The 22,789-nt window shown below is 50.6% G+C and overlaps 1 protein-coding gene across 1 annotated transcript; it reads left to right on the top strand.

Annotated features, from left to right (window-relative positions):
• Positions 1-2,253: 2,253 nt before the first annotated feature.
• Ptafr (platelet activating factor receptor) lies at positions 2,254-22,347 on the top strand. The gene is made up of 3 exons (XM_070037499.1): positions 2,254-2,304; positions 7,806-7,873; positions 18,241-22,347. The coding sequence occupies exon 3, from the start codon at positions 18,287-18,289 to the stop codon at positions 19,277-19,279; it is 993 nt and encodes a 330-aa protein (XP_069893600.1). The 5' UTR covers positions 2,254-2,304; positions 7,806-7,873; positions 18,241-18,286; the 3' UTR covers positions 19,280-22,347.
• The last annotated feature ends 442 nt before the right edge of the window (positions 22,348-22,789 follow it).

Here is a 22,789-nt window from a genome sequence, read left to right on the forward strand (position 1 = left end):
CAAACAGAACACTGAGTATGGATACGTTTGGCAGGACAACACACACACATACTCTCTCTCTCTCTCTCTCTCTTAAGTTGCCCAGGGAACGGAGAAGGAAGTGGCAAATGAGTCTGGGCTTGCTCCAGGATAGAACCTCCTAGAAGCAGGACCTGTCCCTCAGCATTCTCCACCTCTTTAGCTCATCTGCTCCCTTGCTGGAGGTCTTCAGGGCTCCCCACCAATGGAACTGAGGTCTTAGGGCTCTCCAAAGCTGCTGAGGAATGAGACTGTGCATGGGGGTGGGGGCAGGGGCATGGAGTCACCTGACAGTTATCTCTTCTCTACATTTTAGCTGTCTTTTCTTTAGTAAAAGAAGGTTAAAGAAACCTCCCATGAAGTCTAGAGATTCTGTGTATTGGCAAAAAAACCCAAATCCCCATGGAGCTGGGAAGGTGGCTCAGTGGTAGAGCGCTTGCCTTGCATGCCTGAGGCCCTGGGTTCTATTCCTCAGCACCACATAAGCAAAAAGAAAAAAGCCGGAAGTGGCTCTGTGGCTCAAGTGGTAGAGCGCTAGCCTTGAGCTGAAGAGCTGAGGGACAGTGCCCAGGCCCAGAGTTCAGGCCCCATGACCAGACCCCCTCCCCCCCCAAAAAAAAACAACAAAAACAAAAAAACAAATCCCAGGCCAACTAAAGGACCCTAAAGAATGTCTACCCACTGTGGCTCAAGTGGTAGAGCTCTCCCCTTGAGCTGAAAAGCTGAGGGGCAGCACCCAGGCCCAGAGTACCAACAACAACAAAGAAGAGGGGCTGGGAAGGTGGCTCAGTGGTAGAGTGCTTGCATTGTGTGCATGAAGCCCTGGGTTCGATTCTTCAGCACCACATAAGCAGAAAAAGCCGGAAGTGGTACTATGGCTCAAGTGGTAGGCCCTAGGACCACCACCACCACCAACAACAAAAATAATGTCTGCCCGGTTCTTTCCCTGTGACTCTGTCACTCCCTGCTAAGCTGGGTCAGGTGTGTTTTTGTGAGGAGCTGTTGATTGAGGTAACTTTGTTGTTGTTGTTGGTAGTGTGACTTGAACTCTGGGCCTGGGCGCTGTCCCTCAGCTCTTCAGCTCAAGGCCAACACTCTACCGCTTGAGCCACAGCGCCACTTCGTTTTCTGGTGGTTTATTGGAGATAAGAGTCTCACTTTCCTGCCTGGGCTGGCTTTGAACCATGATCCTCAGATCTCAACCTCCTGAGTAGCTAGAATTACAGATATGAGCCACCAGTGCCCGGCTTTGAGGTAACTTTTGATGCAAAATAAGAAAAGCTGGAGCTCCAGGAGAGTAGGCTTTGCAGGATTGTAGGCCTTTGCTTTGGTGTCCACACCTCGTGACAGGAGGCTGTGGGGTAAGCGCTCTGGAAGGCAGAACTTCATTTCCCCACATCCTGGGCATCCCTAGAGCCAGGGCTGTCCTTTTCTTAGTTGGGACACCTGGGGACAAGGCTGTGGCATCTTTTAGACTCTGGTCCTCCATGGGCCCCTCTGGGGTCCTCTGATGTCCCTCACACGCCAGTGTCTTCTGAAAGCAGCTTTGAGTCTTTTTTTCTTTTTTTTTTGGTCGGTCATGGGGCTTGAACTCTGGGCCTGGGCGCTGTCCCTCAGCTCTTCAGCTCAATGGTAGAGCTCTACCAGTTGAGCCACAGCGCCACTTCCAGTTTTCTGGAAGTCTCAGGGACTTTTCCTGCCCGGACTGGCTTTGAACCTCGATCCTCAGATCTCAGCCTCCTGAGTAGCTAGGATTACAGGCATGAGCCACAGGCACTCAGCTTTTTTATTTTTAACCATGAAATGCCCTGATATATGGATGTATCCAGGGAAGCTCAGGGCGCTAACAGTTCCTGGAACTTTCTGTAGGCCAAGTTCTTTTTGCCCTCAGCCCAGAGACCCAGTTCTTCCCTGCTCTGTCACTCCAGGCCCAGCCTTCCTCCTGGGCTCCGCCTCAGCTGGGCCCAGCCCAGTGTTGTTGGCTGAGCCATGTGTAGACTCCCGGTTGCGTATGAGTATTCCTGGTGACCCTAAGGTTGCAGCCCAACTGAGGAACTGGCTTCCTGAGGCGACCTGCACACCCAGCAGATACCCAGCTACTAATGCGTCCTGCTGGATTGGAGGGTAGAATGAAGTGAGTCACACACTTAGGTCTGGGCCTGTTTCCTGCTTCCTCCTCACTCCCTACCTGAGCATTCTGGGCAGCCGTCCAGGCAACGTGCACAGAGGTCCACTACCCGGAGAAACCGCATCACCTCCTGGACTCGCATCTTTACCACTGCTCAGGTAAGAGGCTGGTGGCCTGGGTGGGGGCCTCAGGCTCCTCTGCTTTGCCTGGCTGCCTCTGTGAGGGCTTCAGGTGCTCTGCTCAGGTGGGCAGGGCAGGGAGGGACAGGGCCTGGTCAGTGACACTAGCCTCACTGTCACAGAACCCTGTTCCAGAGGTTTCTGTTGTGTTTCTCCCTGTGTGCTTGGTATGTGAGGGAGGGAGGGAGTGTCCTGCCACAACCGCATCCTTCTTCACACCTTGACTGGCTCTTCTAGGAGCATGTCCTTTCTTTTCTTTTTTTTTTCTTGTCAGTTGTGGGGTTTGAACTCAGGGCCTGAGCGCTGTCCTTGAGCTTTTTTTTTTTTTTTTTTGTCGGTCGTGGGGCTTGAACTCTGGGCCTGGGCGCTGTCCCTCAGCTCTTCAGCTTAAGGCGAGCGCTCTACCACTTGAGCTACAGCGCCACTTCCGGTTTTCTGGTGGTTTATTGGAGATAGGAGTCTCACGGTTTCTCCTGCCCAGGCTGGCTTTGAACGGCGATCCTCAGATCTCAGCCTCCTGAGTAGCTAGGATTACAGGCGTGAGCCACCAGCACCCGGCCTTGAGCTTTTTTTGTGTGTTCAGGGCTAGCGCCCTACCATTTGAGCCAGAGAGCCGCTTCTGAGCTTTGCCTTTTCATTTGGGATGTTCGGGTCAGGTGGTCAAGTTTCTTGGGAAAGTTCTCTTGGGATTTTAGTGGAACAGCTGACTTTCTTAATTAAATTGGAAGGAATTCATCGATTTGTTATTTATTTATTCGGTGTTGGTGATTGAACCCAGGGCCACACACTTTCCCTTAGCTTCTTCACTCAGGGCTGGTGTTTGTTATTTATTTATTTTCTTGGTCAGTCATGGGGCTTGAACTCTGGACCTAGGCACTATCCCGGAGCTTCTTTTGCTCAAGGTAAGTGCTCTACCACTACTTGAGCCACAGAATTACTTCCAGCTCTTTTTTTTTTTTTAAGTAATTTATTGGAAATGAAAGTCTCATGGACTTTCTAGCAGGTTGGCTTTGAACCATGGACCTTTAAATCTCAGCTTCCTGGGTTATGAGTCACAGCTCAAATTTCAAATTTTTACAAGCTTCTTCCAACTTTTGCATGAATCTTTGCCATTGGTATCTTCACGGTGACTGTAGCTCCTTGCCTGTCATTTCATAGTTTCCCAGGTGAGATTATGTCCCTTTGTAATTTTTTTCCAGTCCTGAAGCTTAAACTCAGAGCCTGGGTGCTGTCCTGGCTAATTGGAGATAACCACATAGAGGGAGGGGCTGAAAACGTAGCTTAGTGGTAGAGTGCTTACCTAGCAAGCGTGAAGCCCTGTATTTGATTCCTTAGTATCACATAAACAGAAAAAGTGGTGCTGTGGCTCAAGTGGTAGAGTTCTAGCTTTGAGTAAAAGAAGCTCAGGGACAGTGCCCAAGCCCTGAGTTCAAACCCCAGGACTTGCACAAAAAAAAAAAAAGAATCTCATGGATTTTCCTGCTGACTTTGAACTATGATCCTCAAATAGCTTCCTGAGAGGCTAGGTTTATAGGCATTCCCGGCCAGTGCCCCACCCAGATCTCAGACTTTTGAGTAGCTAGGATTACAGGTATGAGCCACCAAGCAACCAGCTCCTCATTCTCATTTAGCCTATAGTTTTTCTCTTTGTGTTTCTTCTCTCTTAGAACTGACTTGAAGAAACCAGGCTGTCTGCTTGCAGTAATATGCCCTATTATCGAGTTTGTTGACCTATCATCTAAAGTGGTGACTGAAATAGAATATTTCTCTTTGTGAGTTACGAGTGTGCACAAACACACTATTTTTTTTTTTTTTTGTCGGTTTTGGGGCTTGAACTCTGGGTCTAGGTGCTGTCCCTCAGCTCTTCATCTCAAGGCAAGTGCTCTACCACTTGAGCTACAGCGCCACTTCCGGTTTTCTGGTGGTTTATTAGAGATAGGAGTCTCACAGTCTTTCCTGCCCGGGCTGGCTTTGAACCGAGATCCTCAGATCTCAGCCTCCTGAGTAGCTAGGATTACAGGCGTGAGCCACTGGCGCCCGGCTAAATACACTATTTTTTTTTTTTTTTGGTTGGTTGTGGGGCTTGAACTCTGGGCCTGGGCGCTGTCCCTCAGCTCTTCAGTTCAAGGCATGCACTCTACCACTTGAGCCACAGGGCCACTTCCAGTTTTCTGGTGGTTAATTGGAGATATGAATCTCATGGACTTTCCTGCCCAGGCTGGCTTTGAACTGCAATCCTCAGATCTCAGACTTCTGAGTAGCTAGGATTACAGGCGTGAGCCACCAGGGCCTGACTGGACCTACTACCATTGAGGGCACTCTTCAGCCTAGAGCAATACCGTCCCACAGTCCAGAATTACCAATATTTGGCTATACTACTGTTCATCTCTGTGCCCTCCTTTTTCCCTTTCCCTCCCAAACTGTCTCCCTCCCTCCCTTCCTCCCACGTCCCTTCCTCTCCCTGTACCCTCAAGCAGGGTCATAGAACTCAAAGGAATAGGGTGGCGGTCAGGGGAGGACCATGTGACAGGAACTGTGGCCTGGGTTTATCCTCAGTGACCTGGCAGGGAATGAAGATTCCTCTCTCTCTCTTCTTCTTCTTCCTTCCTGCCATGTTTCACCAGTGCTTTGGGCTGTCAGAGCCAACCAGATGCAAGAGAACATTTATGTAGCCCATACAGTCAGCCTCCAGGGACGTCTGGGGTGGAAAAGGGAGGTGGGCTGGGGAGACAAGTTTGAGAAATTTTGTGAAATTGGAATATGGATAGGATCTTAAATGAATCCAATGCATTAGTATTAATTCTATTAAGTGATAGTGGTGTTGTGGTAAGATAATATCTCTCTATATGGAAATCTTTAGGGATGAAATAATACATATTTACTTTATAATAGTACATCAAGGCTGGAATGTGGCCTAGTGGTAGAGTGCTTGCTTGCCTTTTATGTGTGAAGCCTTGGGTTTAATTCCTCAGTACCACATAAACAAAAAAAGCTGGAAGTGGTGCTATGCCTCAAATTGTAGAGTGCTAACCTTAAGCAAAAAGAAGCTCAAGGACAGTGCCTCGGCCCTGAGTTCAGGCCCCAGGACTGGCAAGGAAAAAAAATACTGCAGCAAAAGAAGAGGGTGAGGGGTGTAGCTCAGTGGTAAAACACATGCCCAGCACGCTCAAGGCTCTAGTAAAAGACTCTCATCTCCAAAGGAACTAGCAAGAAGCTAGACTTGAGGCATGGCTCGAGTGATAGAGCACACACAAAAACACATATACACCCTAGGACATCTGGTTCAAGATCTAGGCTGGGTATAGATGGGCATAACACCCTGAGGTTGCTTCTCACAAAGGAAAAAAAAATCCAGGACTCTGTGGCTTGGTCAGTTTTACAATAGCCCTTTATGTGCACACGGGTAACAACTGCCACTTAGTAGGTCTGGGCCTAAGTGCTCTCCCTTTTGCTCTTTTTTGCTCAAGGCTAGCACTCTACCTATTTGAACCACAGTGCCACTTCTGACCTTTTCTGTGATTAACTGGAGATAAGAGTCTCACAGACTTCTCCTGCCCAGGCCGGTTTTGAACCTTGATCCTCAAATCTTACCTTCTGAGTAGCTAAGATTACAGGTGTGAATTGCTGACACCTAGCTATGATGATTTTTTTTTTCTTTTTTTGGTCGGTAGTGGGGCCTGAACACTGGGCCTCGCATTGTCCCTGAGCTTTTCAGCTCAAGGCTAGTGCTCTACCACTTGAGCCACAGTGCCACTTCCGGCTTTTTCTGCTTATGTGGTGCTGAGGAATGGAGCCCAGGTCCTCATGCATGCCAGGAAAGGACTCTACTACCACTGAGCTACCTTCCAAGCTCCTATGATGATTATTTTACAAATGAAGAAACTAAGGTTGATTCTGTTTCTCTTGTGAAAATCAAACCCAGGGCGTTGTGTACACGAGGCAAGCACTCCACCATGAGCCCATCTAGGGTCAGCCTGGATCTTAAACCAACAGAGAGAGAGAGAGAGAGAGAATTTGAGTGTACTTGGTACATACATATGAATGTGTGTGCTCTGAAAGAGCAAGAGTGTAAAGGTAATATGCACAAGTGCTTTGAGTGTGCCTGGGTGTGATAGTTGAGGGGCAGATTTTGGGCTGGACTTCTTCAGGGCTGAATCACATGTTGAAGGCACTCTGACTTCTGGGAGTCATTTTGGCTTTGCTAAAGGGCAGCACTGGGGCCTGGGCAGCAAGAACGGATGTCCTGGACATCCAAGGTGGAACTGAGGCTGGGCTGTGACTAAGGAGCCAGGAGCCCTCATTCCTGGCTCTGCTTTCTTTCTGTGTGTATTTTGGTCGTGGAGCTTGAACTCTGGGCCCAGGGCTGTCCCTCAGCTCTTCAGCTCAAGGCTAGCACTCTACCATTTGAGTCACAGTGCCACTTCTGGTTTTCTGGTGGTTTTAGTGGAGATGAGAGTCTTATAGTCTTTCCTGCCCGGGCTAGCTTTGAACCACAATCCTCAGATCTCAGCCTCCTGAGTAGTTAGGATTACAGGTGTGTGCCACCAGTGCCTGGCCTGGCTCTGCTTTGTCCCTGCCTTGTTGGAGGATTGATGAGATTCAGCTTTCCTTTCTGTGTGGGAAGAGGTTAAATCAGTAAAGCTTGGGGGGCTTTTCCTTAGACAGTATCTACACAGGGCTGCTCAGGAAGTGTGGGTTGGTTGGTTGAAACCAAGGCAAGGAGCCCTGGCTTACCTCTTTTCTTCCCTTGTGCACATAGAAGTCCTCATTCAACTCCCCCTCCTCCCCCTCAGATTCACCTGTGCTCACCCCTTTGCCTGTTCTCCCGCACTCCTGAACTCACCATTGCCCAAGTCCAGTTCAGACATGGAGAAGCCCCCCGCCTCCTTCCCTGAGCCCCACAGCTCTGATCCCAGGGTTGCTCTGCCCAGGATGCTCTGCCCAGCCACGCTGATGACCACAGCTACCTCCTGCCAGGCAGTGGCCGCTCCCTTTCCTCCCCTCCTCCTCTCCCCTCTGTCCCCCCCACCTGCAGACACACAGGCCACAGGCTGCCCGCCCCCCACATCCCTCTGGCACCTCTGATCTCTTGGGTTCCTCGTTTCTCTCATGCTGTACCCCCAGTTCCCATCCATCAGGGTTTTCCCTCCATCTCTCTCCCCGCCCTCTCCTCTCCTTTCTCCCTCCCTCCCGCCCTCCTCCCAACACCACTGACTCATCTTGGCCACTCATTACTTCTCTCTGGTGTGGTGTCCATCCTGAGTATACCTTCTGGAACTTTCCAGCTTTCTCTCTCCCTACAGCCACTACCCACACCCCCTCCCACTTCTCCCCTGCACAGTTTCCAGAGCTGGGCTCTGCTTGGAGGTTCCTGTAGCATCCGCTGGAGGGGGTCCCCCCGCACCCCGCCCCGGTCACTGCGTTTCCTCCCCGGGTGACTTGGCAGTGATACACTGTTTTCTCACTTCTGCAATTGCCAGACACAGGCGCGGAAGCTAGGGCTGGGACCCAGGCGTGGAGGGACACCCAGACCCCGCTGCTGAGCCAGGTAAGGGGGGGGTCCCAGCCATGGCTGGCAAGGGGGAGCTTATACAGATGCCCCCAGGCTGAGTCTCAGCTAGAGGGTGTTTTGGGGTTTTTTTGATTGGTTGTGGGGCTTGAACTCTGGGCCTAGGCACTGTCCCTCGGCTCTACCACTTGAGCCACAGCACCACTTCTGGTTTTCTGGTGGTTCATTGGAGATAAGAGTCTCACAACTTTCGTCCCGGGCTGGCTTTGAACCATGATCCTTTGATCTCAGCCTTCTGAGTAGCTAGGATGACAGGGGTGAGCCACTGGTGCTCACTTGTGGTTTTTGTTTTTTTGTTTTTTATTTATTTTTTTTGTTGGTTGTGGGGCCTGAACTCTGGGCCTGGGCGCTGTCCCTCAGCTCTTCAGCTCAAGGCTAGCGCTCTACCACTTGAGCCACAGCGCCACTTCTGGCCTTTTCTGCTTGTGTGGTACTAAGGAATCAAACCCAGGGCCTCATGCATGCTAGGCACTGAGCCACCTTCCCAGCCCCTGTGGTTTTGTTTTTAAGGAACTTTCTGGCACCTTTCTTGGGCCCAGTCTCATTGTCAGAAAGACTATCTGGTGACCAAGTTTGCCAGGGAGCCCAGCACCTCTCTTGGGTTCTGAGGCCAAGGCAGTGCTGGGGGACCCGCAGAGGCTACCCGAGAGGCCATAGGAGGGATGAAAAACGACCTCTTAGCTCCCAGGGATTACTGCCATCTGCCCTACTAGCTGTGTGATTTTGGGTAAGCTGAGCTCCCTCTCTGTGCAGTTTCCTAAAGAGTTGAATAGGATAATGCTAGCTCTCCAGCAGGACTGTGGGGGTGGTCAAGGGTACTTAGGAACTCACTAGCTGCGGGTCCCGGAGGATGGGGAATGAACCAAGTTATTAGCACAAAGAATGAGGTCCACAACCAGTGTCCCCATAATATCTGCAGCTGGGGACAAAGCCCAGTCTGCCCTTCTCTCTGGCCTTCACTGGCAGGAAGTTAGGTGTGTAGGGCTGCTGAATTGGAGCCACTGGCCAGGTACTGGCTCACCTGTGAAAAGTGAAGGAGGACCCAGCATGCCCCCTGCAAGCACCAAGCAGCTCTGACTCGATGCTTTAGCTGTGGCTGTGCTCCATGTGCTGAACACCTGTGTACGGAAGCTGAGCAAGGGGACTGTCAGAGATGAGATGTCCTTATCTCTGTTAACAGATGGGTGACCCAACAGGGAAAGAAGTCAGTGCTGGAGCCGCTGGCCCTGGGCCCGCAGGACAGCAGGTTTTGTTGTTTATTTCGAGACAAGATCTCATTCTGCAGACCAGGTTGGCTTTGAACTTGAGACCCTCCTGCCTTACTTTCCTGTGTGCTGGGCTTACAGGCTTGGCTTACTAGGGTTGTTTTGGTTTTCTCTCTTGCCTATAAGCCTGGGACCTTGGGTAAGTCAGGAATCTCACGTTTCTCCTTTGTTGACTTGGAATTAAAATACTGACCTAGGGCTGGGAAGGTGGCTCAGTGGTAGAGAGCTTGCCTTGCATGCCTGAGACCCTGGGTTCGATTCCTCAGCACCACATAAGAAAAAAGAAAAAAGCTGGAAGTGGCGCTGTGGCTCAAGTGGTAGAGTGCTAGCCTTGAGCTGAAGAGCTGAGGGACAGCGCCCAGGCCCAGAGTTCAGGCCCCATGACTGGACCCCCCCCCCAAAAAAAAAAAATTGACCTAGCAGGGTGGTGGTGTCTCATGCCTGTAATCCTCGCTAATCAGGAGTCTGAGATCCCAGTTCAAAGCCAACCTGGGTAGGAAAGTCCATGATCTCTTATCTCCAATGAACCACCAAAAAGCCAGACATGGAGCTATGGCTCAAGTAGTAGAGCACTAGCCTTAAGAAAAAAAGCTCAGGGACAGTGCCCTGGTCTTGAGTTTAAGACCAAGGACTGACACACACAAAAATAAAACAATCCTTGCCTTGTGGGTCTGTAGGAGGATGAAGGAAGAGGCTGGGTGGGAAGTGTTTTGTTCATAGTAAAATGGTGTATCAACACAAGCAGCATGGTACTAATGCACAGTAATTCCTTCCTTCCTTCCTTCCTTTCTCATTCCTCTTTCTTCCTTTTCCTTTTTTTGTGTGCCAGTACTGGGGCTTGAACTCTTGGCCTGGGCACTGTCTTTTAGTTCATTCAAAGCTAGTGCTCTACCACTTGAAGCCACACCTCTATTTCTGGTGTGTTCCGTGAAGGATCTGCAGTCCACGGCATTAACAAAATGTACCCCCAGGTCCGAGTAGTGTTGGGGTGGGAGGGGCCTGATCAGAGACAGGGCTATCGTCAGTTAGTTCTGAGACCTCTCCCACCGCTGGCTCTATTGGAGAGGAGGCTGTTCTTATTTTGGGGGGGGCAGGACACTTTCCTTTTCTGTACTGGGAACCGCCTAGTGAGTGGAGAAGTGGACCCAGGAAAGGCAAGAGCTAAGGTGGCCTCGGAACACTTCAGGGGATGGGCGTGGAGCCAGGGCTGGAGGGCAATGCTGGGCCCTGCATACCGGCCTCTCCTATCAGCCTCTCTTGAGTCAATGTCCTCAGCAGCTTGATGAGAGCGGAGAAGCCTCTGTTTCTACATGCACACACACACACACACACACACACACAATGCGTGTGGGTGTCACTCCCCTCTCCCCCCCCCCCCCGCCCCCTGAGGCAGCGTCACAGGCAAAGACAGCTGAGAAGGATGGGGAACTAGAGCCAGGTGCACGCACACGTGTGTGTGTGTGTGTGTGTGTGTGTGTGTGTGAGAGAGAGAGAGAGAGAGAGAGAGAGAGAGAGAGAGAGAGAGAGAGAGAGAGAGAGAGAGAAAGAGAGAGAGAGAGTGTAAGGCAGAATACCTGGGGAAAGAGCACCCTCCTCACTCCCTTAGTTCGATAGCAGAGAGCCCCTCAATGCCCAAGTGTTAGAGTTGAATTCACTTGGCTCATGTGGGAAGTATGTAAAAGAAATTGTGCCAGTCTCTCTCTTTCTCTTTCTCTCTCTCTCTGTCTCTGTCTGTCTCTCTGTCTCTCTCTGTCTCTCTCTCTCTGTCTCTCTCTCTTTTTCTACCTAGGCACTGTCCCTTAGCTTTTCTCTTCAAGCCTGGTACTACTTGAGCCACAGCTCTACCTCAGGGTTCTTCTGGTTGTTGGAGCCAGGGTCTCACGTGTTTGTCTATAAGGGCTTGTAGTTTCCAGCCTCATTTCTTAGCTCTGCAGCCTCTAGCCAGGCTTCTCGTGTAAGCTGCAGTGACTCTCGAGGAGCATTTTCTGGGGGCTGTGGGGAGGATGGCTTCACTGTCACCAGTGTGACCCCTGACTTTTTTTTTTTTGGTCCGGTCGTGGGGCCTGAACTCTGGGCCTGGGCACTGTCCCTCAGCTTTTCAGCTCAAGGCTAGCGCTCTACCACTTGAGCCACAGCGCCACTTCTGGCTTTTTTCTTTTTTGCTTATGTGGTGCTGAGGAATCGAACCCAGGGCCTCATCCATGCAAGGCAAGCGCTCTACCACTGAGCCACCTTCCCAGCCCCAAACCCTGACTTTTTTTTCTTCTTTTGTTTCTGTCAGTCATGGGGCTTCAACTCAGGGCCTGAGCACTGTCCCTGAGTTTTTTCACTCAAGGCTAATGCTAGAGCTACAGCTCTAACTTCAGGTTAATTGGTGGTTACTTGCAGATGAATGACTTTCCTGCCCAGGCTGGCTTTGAACCATGATCCTTAAGTCTCAGCTGCCTGAGTAGTTAGGCTTATAGGCGCGAGCCACTGGTACTTGGCTTGAACCCTGCACTCAATGGTAATCTGTTGTCTGGTCAATCAGAGGCCGCTTGCTGGCCACTCTGATGACAGGCTTTGAGCTTGCTGTCAGGCCATCACACAGTCCCAAGGCCATGTGACCCCCAAATGGCCCTGGGTTCATTGTAACAATACCAATCACACCCACAGAACAGAACTGGACCTGGTGGCTCATACCTGTAATCCTAGCTCCTCAGGAGGCCAAGGTTTGTAGTTCCCAGTTTGAAACCAGCCCTTGCAGACTCATCAGTGAGACTTGTTTTTTTTTTTGGGGGGGGGTCCAGTCGTGGGGCCTGAACTCTGGGCCTGGGCGCTGTCCCTCAGCTCTTCAGCTCAAGGCTAGCGCTCTACCACTTGAGCCACAGCGCCACTTCCGGCTTTTTTTTCTTTTTGCTTATGTGGTGCTGAGGAATCGAACCCAGGGCCTCATGCAGGCAAGGCAAGTGCTCTACCACTGAGCCACCTTCCCAGCCCATCAGTGAGATTCTTATCTCCAATGAACCAGCAAGAAACCTGAAATAGAGGGTGGCTCAAGAGGCGAAGTGCCAGCCTTAAGGGATAAAGCTAAAGGAGAGTTCAAGGCCCTGAGTTCAAGTCTCAGTACTGACATGAAACACCTACCAGCACTCTGAAAGATGTGATCATGTCCAAATTAGAGATGAAAAAGGGGTAGCACCTCGATTCCTAGGAAGTTCCTCCCCTTCCAGTGACAGCTTGAGGCAACAGCCATATCCCACGCCCTCAGGATCCAGGCCACGCCCCAGGCTGCTGGGGACCAAGGTCCCTTAAGAACTGGAGCATGGACTGGGAAGATGGCTCAGTGGCAGAGCACTTGCCTTGCATGCATGAGGCCCTGGGTTTGATTCCTTAGCACCACAGAAGCAAAAAGAAAAAAAACCAGAAGTAGTGCTGTGGCTCAAGTGGTAGAGCGCTAGCCTTGAGCTGAAGAGCTGAGGTACAGTGCCCAGTCCCAGAGTTCAGGCCCACGACCGAACCCTCCCCCCCCCGCCCCCCCCCCCCAAAAAAGAACTAGAGCTCAGCTGGGAGCTGGTGGCTCACACCTGTAATTCTAGCTCCTCAGGAGGCTGAGATCTGAGGATCGAGGTTCAAAGCCAGCCCAGGCAGGAAAGTCTGTGAGACTCTTATCTCCAATTAACCACTAGAAAACTGGAAGTGGTGCTGTGGCTCAAGCGGTAGAGCACTCGCCTTGAGCTGAAGAGCTGAGGGGCAGCACCCACGCCCAGAGTTCAGGCCCCACAACTGACAAAAAAAAAAAGCAAGAACTGGAGCTCACCTGCTCCATTCATCAGCCACCACATGCAATATCCCATCTGTTCCTACAACTGCCTTGTTATTTGTGGTGGGATTAGGAGAAGATCTCGCAATGCCACTTGTGGGGAAGGTTTTGTTGTCACCGCTTTCCAGATGAGGGAAAGGAGTCGGGTGAACCAAGGAGCTGGAAAGAAGCAGAGCCAGGACCAGAGCCAAGGGTACTGGCTCCAGGGCCAGTGTCTGAGGTCCTATGTCCTCCCCTGGGCCGGGCCCTGGGCTGCCTTCCAGGGCACCGGCAGGACCCAGGGCTCCCAAGTAGGGAAGAAGTCCATGCAGTTCCTGGTAGAGCAGAGGCCCGTGCCAGTGCCGGGGCAGGGAGGCCCTGAGAAGCAGGTGCTCCTCATTCCTCCCCTGCCCAGGCCCAACCACAGGGGATGCCTCGGGTCCATCAGTATAATATACATATCAGGGGGCAAGGTAGAGTTCCCGGTGATGAGGAAAACTGGGGAGCTCTGATCTCAAGCCAACCTCATTTCTGGGGGCACTAGAGTCTCCCCAAAGGGTTCCATTCACGCATCAATGAATATGACCAGCATGGTGATGGATTCTATACTGGCAACTGTGGGTGACCTTGCAGAATTCCCCCAAGGACAGGTTACCAGCTCCCTTTGTTTGTCCATCAGTTCCTCTCCCATCTAGGTGAAATAGTAATGAACCTAGTATATGATGATTGTGTGGGGTGGGGGTGGCGCACGCATGCCAGTACTAGGACTTGAACTAAGGGCTTCATATTCTTTTTTTTTTTTTTTGTCGGTCGTGGGGCTTGAACTCTGGGCCTGGGCGCTGTCCCTCAGCTCTTCAGCTCAAGGCGAACACTCTACCACTTGAGCTACAGCACCACTTCCAGTTTTCTGGTGGTTTATTGGAGATAGGAGTCTCACGGTCTCTCCTGCCCAGGCTGGCTTTGAACCACGATCCTCAGATCTCAGCCTCCTGAGTAGCTAGGATTACAGGCGTGAGCCACCAGCGCCCGGCAGGGCTTCATATTCTTTTTTTTTTTTTTTGGGTCCGGTCGTGGAGCCTGAACTCTGGGCCTGGGCGCTGTCCCTCAGCTCTTCAGCTCAAGGCTAGCGCTCTACCACTTGAGCCACAGCGCCACTTCCGGCTTTTTTCTTTTTGCTTATGTGGTGCTGAGGAATCGAACCCAGGGCCTCGAGCATGCAAGGCAAGCGCTCTACCACTGAGCCACCTTCCCAGCCCTAGGGCTTCATATTCTTGATTAGCGTTTTCAGATCAAGGCTAGTACTCTGTCACTGGAGCCACAGCTCCACTTCCAGCTTTATGTTGTTTAGTTGGAGTTGTTTCTTGGATTTATCTGCCTGCACTTGCTTTAAACTGCAATCCTCAGATCTCCTCCTGAGAGTAGCTAGGATTACAGGCATGAGCAACAGGTGCCTGGCTGGATGAGGGATCTCAAGAGTGTGTGGCACAAATGGGAAACCACAAGCGTCAAAATAGGAGATAAAAATGAACTACACAAGGGCTGGGAAGGTGGCTCAGTGGTAGAGCGCTTGCCTTGCATGCCTGAGGCCCTCGGTTCGATTCCTCAGTAACACATAAGCAAAAAGAAAAAAAAAAAGCCAGAAGTGGCGCTGTGGCTCAAGTGGTAGAGCGCTAGCCTTGAGCTGAAGAGCTGAGGGACAGCGCCCAGGCCCAGAGTTCAGGCCCCACGACCGGACCAAAAAAAAAAAAAAAAAAAAAATGAACTACACAACTTATAGATGTGGATAGGAGGGAAAAACTGGGGGAAAGCAAGGAAAGGGGTTGACATTGTCCACAAAGAAATGTACTCTACCTGACTTATGTAACTGAAACCCCTCTGTACATCACCTTTATAATAACATTTTTTTTAAAGAATAGGAGATAACATTTATTGATCAGCTACTGCATGCCAAGTACTTTAGAGGTTTATCTGTCTCAGGTCTATCCTGTGAGGTCAGTGATGATACTTTTCCCATTATATTTATAGGTGAGGAAAATGGGCTAGCTCTCAGGACTCCAGCTCTCAGTTGCTGGGTGAGGCTAATTTATCTACTCAGTGTACATTTCTTGTGTATTTGCTGTGAAGGAAGTCCTGTAATGGGCATTAGTGATTTGCTGATACCTTGTCTCCGGGAGGGGAGAAGTGGGCTGGGGGTGTAGCTCAGAGGTAAATTGCTGGCAGGTTTTTTTGTCTTTTTTTTTTGGTCGGCCGTGGGGCTTGAACACTGGGCCTGGGCGCTGTCCCTCAGCTCTTCAGCTCAAGGCGAGCGTTCTACCACTTGAGCTACAGCGCCACTTCCGGTTTTCTGGTGGTTTATTGGAGATAGGAGTCTCACAGTCTCTCCTGCCCGGGCTGGCTTTGAACCGCGATCCTCAGATCTCAGCCTCCTGAGTAGCTAGGATTACAGGCGTGAGCCACCAGCACCTGGCCTTTTTTTGTCTTTTGTTTGCCAGTCCTGGGTCTTGAACTCTGGGTCTGGGCGCTGTCCCTGGCTTCGATGCTGGGTGAGGCATTGTGCTACGGGCACCCGGGTGGCACCCCTGATTTTCCCGGGGGGAGAGGAGTAATATTAACAGTAGCCAATACTCACTGAACTCTCACTATAGACCAGACATATTTTGTGGTTTGTTTTTGTGTTTTTGAGATAAAGTCTTGCCCAGGCTGGCTTTGAACTTACAATCCTTGTGTCTCAACCTCTTGAGTGCTAGGATTCCAGGCGTGAGCTAGTCTTGGACTACAGGAAGAGGTGGTCATGTGGGCCCTGTGTGCGTTCTACTCACCCCCAACTGCTGGCCCAGGCTCTGAGGGTTTGTGGGGTTGGCAAGGTGCTGCTGGTTGGACACGTGGCCAGACTTGCATGTAGGTCTGACTTATAGCTTATAAATATTTAGACATTCCTACTTCTGATTTCAGCTGTCCCTACAAATGTCAGGGGATGGCCTGCTGATGAACCCAACTTCCCTATCCAGTCTCCATGCTTTCTCCTGTTGCTGGCTCTCAGTCTCCAACCAGTGGCCCCGCCCACCAAGCCATGACCACGCCCCTCCAGCCAGTGGTCCCTCCCCCTACTGGCCAGTGTTCTCCCTCCAGCCTCCCGCAGGGGTTGCGGACGTTCTCAAGGGAGATGGGGACTGAACATTCCCTCCATAGGACAGTGGTGGGAGCTCAGAGGGCAGAAGTCTCTAATTCTATGAATATCTATGGCCCTGCCTCACCCCCAGCCAAGGGCTGGGCCTGGGCCAGCTCCTCGGCTTTGATCCATCAGGGAACTGTGCCCATCCAAGCAGCCTCCTCCTCCCTTCAAATACTCATCCTCTCCTGAGCTTTTGAAAGCTTTGTTGGCAGTGGCCAGAGGCAGAGTCTGGAGCTGGTGGGAGAGGCAGCTCAGGATCAGTGCTACTCATAGTCCAAGTCCTCTGGCTCCAAACAACAGGGGTCATGGGGGTAAGAAGGACTGGCCATTTGTGCCTCATCTTTGGGAGCATTGTTAGGACCGTAGGGTTTTACAAATGAAGAAACAGGATTCAGAGAAGTGAAGTGAACTTGCTCAACGTCACACAGGAAATAAATGATCCAGTTCTGAACCCAGGTCTTTGTGACTTCAGAAGCCTCCTTGCTCTTCCCACCCATTCTACCCTCGGGTGCCTTTTCCAGATATATAGGCATCCTTCCTTCATGCCAGGCTTCTGGGAATGGTTGTCAGGGACTTAGCCTTTTTTTTTTTTTTTTTTTTTTGTCGGTCGTGGGGCTTGAACTCTGGGCCTGGGCTCTGTCCCTCAGCTCTTCAGCTCAAGGCGAGCGCTCTACCACTTGAGCTACAGTGCCACTTCCGGTTTTCTGGTGGTTATTGGAGATAGGAGTCTCACAGTCTTTCCTGCCCGGGCTGGCTTTGAACTGTGATCCTCAGATCTCAGCCTCCTGAGTAGCTAGGATTACAGGCGTGAGCCACCAGCGCCCGGCTGGACTTAGCCATTTTTGAATTTGTTCCCTAGTGCCTGACCCTGGAAATTAAGAGATGAAAAACATCCACTCTCTGCTCTCAAGAAGCTCCTAGCTAGTTGGGCACCAGTGGCTCACGCCTGTAATCCTGGCTACTCAGGAAGCTGAGATCTGAGGCTCAACAGTCCAAAGCCAGCCCAGGCAGGAAAGGCCATGAAACTCTTATCTCCAATAAACCACCAGAAAACCAGAAGAGGTGCTGTAGCCCAAGTGGTAGAGCGCTAGCCTTGAGCTGAAGAGCTCAGGGACAGCTTCCAGGCCTAGAGTTCAAGCCCCACGACCGACAAAAATTAAAATTAAAAAAAGACTCTCAAGGACTTTTCTGCCTGGGAAGGCTTTAAACTGTGATCCTCAGATCTCAGGCTCTTGAGTAGCTAGGATTAAAGGCGTGAGCCACCCACACCCAGACCCCAAAGGCCAACTCTACCATGGTCTAGGAACCATCTAGGGCCAGTTCTGCAGGTATGACAAGCTTATCCCTATATGAGAACATAATGCACTATTTCCACTACAGGACTTTTGTGCATCGTATCTTTTACCTGGAATACCCTTCCTCTAAATCTCCATCCTCATTTTTTTAGATTTTTTAGCCTGGGAGATACAGGAGTGCAGATCCCTAAAGTTAATACAATTTGAGGGCCTGACTTCTAAGAGAAGACACTTAAGTCACAAATAGTAGATGTAGGCCCTAGGGGGAGGTAGAGACTTAAGCATAATTGACTTTATGGTAGAGCTGTTTCTGGTTTCATTTGTTACTTCCTCTGAGAAGCCCCTTGCCCAGTTTGATTGTGCCCTATTCAGATTTCACTGTGATTATTTTAAATTTTCATATATTAAATTGATCACAATTTGAAATGGTCTTTTTTCTATTATTGTTATTGTTGTTATTATTATTATTGAAACTGAGGATCAAGCCCAGAGCCTGGTGCACCCTAGGCATTTACCACTGAATTATACTATCATTTCTCTCATTATTATTAATATTATTATTTTATGCTGGTATTGGGGTTTGAACGAAGGGCACAGTCCCTTAACTTTTTTCCACTCTAGACCAGTGCTCTACCTCTTGAGTCACAGCTTCACTTCCGGCTTTTTGCTAGTTAATTGGAGATAAGAGTTTCTTGGACTTGCCTGACTCGGCTGGCTTCGAACTGCAATTTTCCAGTCTCAGCCTCCTGAGTAGCTAGAATTACAGGCATGAGCCACCTGTGCCCGGCTCTCCTTGGCTTCTTATTTACCACAATCTATGTGTGATCTTCTAGGCTCAGCCAGGGTGCTATGACCCACTGACCCTTCCAGCCCAGAGCAATGGAGCTAAATGACTCCTCCCGGGTGGATTCCGAGTTCCGATACACTCTCTTCCCCATCGTTTATGGCGTCATCTTTGTGCTGGGGGTGATCGCCAATGGCTACGTGCTCTGGGTCTTTGCTCGCCTCTACCCTTCCAAGAAACTAAATGAGATCAAGATCTTCATGGTGAACCTCACAGTCGCCGACCTGCTCTTCTTGATCACCCTGCCACTGTGGATCATCTACTATCACCACCAAGGAAACTGGATTCTACCCAAATTTCTGTGCAATGTGGCCGGCTGCTTCTTCTTTATCAATACCTACTGCTCCGTGGCCTTCTTGGGCGTGATCACCTATAATCGCTTCCAGGCGGTGACCCATCCCATCAAGACAGCTCAGGCCACCACTCGTAAGCGGGGTATCTCTTTGTCCCTGGTCATCTGGGTGGCCATCCTGGCCGCTGCCTCCTACTACCTTGTCCAGGATGAGACCAACTCAGTACCTAATAAGGCCGGCACAGAAAACCTCACCCGCTGCTTTGAGCACTATGAGAAGGGCAACGTGTCAGTCCTGGTGATCCACATCTTCATCGTGTTCGCTTTCTTCCTGGTCTTCCTCATCATCCTGTCCTGCAATGTGGTGATCATCCGCACGCTGCTGGCGCAGCCCGTACAGCAGCACCGGACTGCGGAAGTCAAGCGCCGCGCGCTCTGGATGGTCTGCACTGTCTTGGGGGTCTTTATTATCTGCTTTGTGCCACACCACATGGTACAGCTGCCCTGGACCCTGGCTGAATTGGGCTACTACACCAGTTTCCATCAGGCCATTAATGACGCCCATCAGGTCACCCTCTGCCTTCTTAGCACAAATTGTGTCTTAGACCCCATCATCTACTGCTTCCTCACCAAGAAGTTTCGCAAACACCTCAGCCAAAAGTTGTACAGCATACGCAGCAGCCGCAAATGCTCCCGGGTCACCACGGACACCGATGTGGTCATGAGTCTCCACTAGATGCCTGTTGTTCCCCTCAAAAATTAGTTCCTGATGGTTGGGGTCAGGCCCGGAATCTTCTCTCCCATGGATGTCACTGACTGGGCCTGGGGTAGGGGGGAAGAAGAGAGGGGGTCTGCCGTGATCGCTTCTTCCCTGACTCTAGTGGCCCAGGCTGGTGGTTCAGGCAGGGCTGATGGCTGCACCAGACTGCTGGAAAGGTCTAGAAGTAGGAGGTACTCCTTCACTGGGCACCTACTTTGCTAAAGCTGAGCCTGGCGGAGCTGCTGGAATGAGAAGGAGCAGCAGAGCTGGGGCCTGACTCAGTTCTTCCCACTGGGTCATAGCCTAAGCCTTTGGTAATGACTTCCGAGTGCTCTAGGCGGAGATGCTGGGTAGGGAGCGGAACTCTGCTGCCTTGGCTCATGGAAGGATCTGGAGGCAGCAGTTGGGTCTAGAATAGACCACGTGTTTCCACCTGTAGACACAAGGTGATGGTGACAATTGTCGGGGAGGTGGCTTGGTGGGATCTTTAGGTCACCCCGCAAGCTGTCTGGGAGGTAGACAGACAGACTGACAATAGGGATGGGAACTTGGCCTTCGAGGCAGCTGTTGGTCTGCACAGGCCTCTCCCCTGGCCTGGGGCAGCTCTGAGGGAGCTGAGGGCAGCCCCCCGCTGCTAGGGGGCAAAAGGGGTACAAAGTAGATTTTAGGTTTGTCTAGGCCAAGACGTCTCCCTGGTAATAGGCCCTGGGCTGGATGTGCCTCAGGCTTCCTGGAGACTGCTCCGTCTTTGGGAGACCCTCCTAACCCAGCTTCTAGGATGCAGGGGGATAGGTAGATACACAGCCCCAAAGTGGAAAGTGTTAGTTCCCCTTTACGGTCCCTAGACACCTGCTTGTGACGTTTTATTTTTTATTATTTTTTTAGTTCTGGGATTTGAACTCAGGGCCTTGCTCTAGGCAAGCACTCTACCACTTGAGCCATTGTCCAGCCCGTTTTGATTGAGTTGTTTAGCAGATAAGATCTCACACTTTCGGTCTGAGTTTGGCCTTAGATGGTCGGCCTCCTACCTATGCCTTCCACAGGACTAAGATTAGTCTCTCTGTCTCTCCTGTAGCTGTTATTACAGATGCTTACCACCATGGCTAGCTTGTTTATTGAGATGAAGTCTCATTAACTTTTTTTAGGGGCCTTGAACTACAATCCTTCTGCTCTTTGCTTCCTGAATGGCTGGGATTACAGATGTGAGCCACCATGCCAGGCCCCACATACTTGAGATTGTTGGCAATTATATTCAAATGAGATTCCTCTCTTGTTCTAAGACTAAAAGGCCCGACAGGCTTTTCCTCAGGGGCTGAGAGTTCTCTTCTCTAGCGTTCAGATCCCCATACTCCTGAGAAATCTTCTCTTTTGCAGCCAGTGTCCCCCGTGAATTTGGGGAATGTTTTTCCTGTATGCCAGACTAGCCAATGGCTTTAGTGTCACACAGACCTAAATTGAGGTCTTTGTCATTTGTTCAGGGCTTGGACATTCAATTCTCTACCTCTTACTTGTGAGGTAAAATCTATTGCCTGGGGTTATGAGCAGCAGATGCCCAGTGGTTGGGGTGACTGCTCATTCCCTCCCTTTCCCTCTCCCTCCTTTTCTTTCCTCCTTTCCTCCTTCTCTCTCTCCCTCTCTCTCTCTCTCCCTCTCTCTCCCTCTCTCTCTCTCTCTCCCTCTCTCTCCCTCTCCCTCCCTCCCTCTCTCTCTCTCTCTCTCTCTCTCTCTCTCTCTCTCTCTCTCTCTCTCTCTGTGGGTCATGAGGTTTGAACTCTGGGCCTGAGCTCTGCCCCTCAGCTCAAGACAAGCACTCTACCACTTGAGTCATAGTGCCACTTCTGCTTTTCTGGTGGTTTATTGGAGATAAGAGTCTTACTTTCCTGCCTGGGCTGGCTTTGAACTGCAATCCTCAGATCTCAGCCTCCTGAGTAGCTAGGCTTACAGGTGTGAACACTGATGCCCGACAAGCCTCCCTATTTCTAAGAACTTAGCTCCTCAACCATCTGAGAAGAGCAAAAGAGAGGGACATCTAGGGTTAAGGGGCTTATTAGCGGTGTGCAGACACATCCCCAAAGACACAAATTATGTGAATGTGTCCACCTGTGTGTCAGTCTGTGCATAGGGGTGGCCACCTGCAAGAATGTAGTAGAAGCCCAGGCACCGGTTGCTCATGCCTGTAATCCTAGCTACTCAGGAGGCTGAGATCTGAGCATTTGATTCAAAGCCAGCTAGGGTAGGCAAGTCTGTGAGACTCTGATCTTCAGTTAACCATCAAAAAATGCCAGAAGTGGAGCTGTGGCTCAAGTGATAGATCACTACCCTCGAGCACAAAAGCTTAGGGACAGTGCCCAGACCCCGAGTTCCAGCCCCAGGAGTGGCACACACACACACACACACACACATAAATGTAGGGGAGAAAATGACCCTGCTCTGAGAGTGTATGCAGAGCAAAGTGAAACAAACCCATGGGGGCTGCAGGGAAGAAGGCCCTTGGCTTTGGGGCCGGCTGGCTTTCCTGTAGTCTCCCCAGGGTCCTGGGAGAGGCCCTGATCAAGACACCATCTCTTCTCTTCCTAAGCTGATTCGAATGGCTAGGTATTACTTGCAACCTAAAAAAAAAAAAAAATGCTCTATTTGTCTGACCCACAGCATTCATGAAGGTTGGTCATTTGCATATCCCTTGCCATTTTTACAGTATCCGTGTATTGTGTTTGTTGACTTAATAAATATTTTTTTAATTGAGTCTATTCAAAGATTTATATTTAGCCAAAAGGAAAACTTTAAAATGAAAACAAGTACCACTTACCACAAGTAGAATGTACATATAAGCATGAAAGCATCTCTGTTAAAAATGCCTTGTGGGCTTGAGAAGGTGGCTCAGTGGTAGAGCACTTGCCTTGCATGCATGAGGCCCTGGGTTCGATTCCTCAGCAGCACATAAGCAGAAAAAGCTGGAAGTGGTGCTGTAGCTCAAGTGGTAGAGTGCTCGCCTTGAGCTGAAGAGCTGAGGGATAGCGCCCAGGCCCAGAATTCAAGCCCCATTATAAATAACTAAATTTACAAAAATGCTTCACTACCACCAAAACAAATCCCCCCCACCCCCCCGCAGCTTTGAACTTCTTAGGCTGGAGGTGTAGCTCAAGCAATAGAGCCCCTGCCTAGCAAGTGAGAAGCCCTGAGTTCAAATCCCATATAGTGAAAAACAAAAACAAAACCTTTTTCCCTCTGTGTTCTGTCTGAAGTTACTTCATCTGCTCCAGGGCCCTGCATACAACACCTCAGGTCGTCCTGTTATCATGAGTGTAATGTGCCAATGTCTGCATCTAGTAAGTGCTCAATAAACAGACAGCCAGGCACCCATGATTGTAATCCTAGCTACATAGGAGGTTGAGACCTGAGGATTGCAGTTTGAAGTCAGCCTGGGGAAGGAAAGTCCATAAGGCTCTTCTGTCCAAGTAACCAGCAAAAAGCCAGAAGTGTGGGTAT

Source organism: Dipodomys merriami, unplaced genomic scaffold (assembly GCF_024711535.1).
Source record: "Dipodomys merriami isolate MVZ:Mamm:240054 unplaced genomic scaffold, mDipMer1.0.p SCAF_28, whole genome shotgun sequence".
NCBI lineage: Eukaryota > Metazoa > Chordata > Mammalia > Rodentia > Heteromyidae > Dipodomys > Dipodomys merriami.

Bases quoted from the DNA above. Each gene is read 5' to 3' on its own strand.
- Ptafr (XM_070037499.1), top strand. From the start codon at position 18,287: ATGGAGCTAAATGACTCCTCCCGGGTGGATTCCGAGTTCCGATACACT.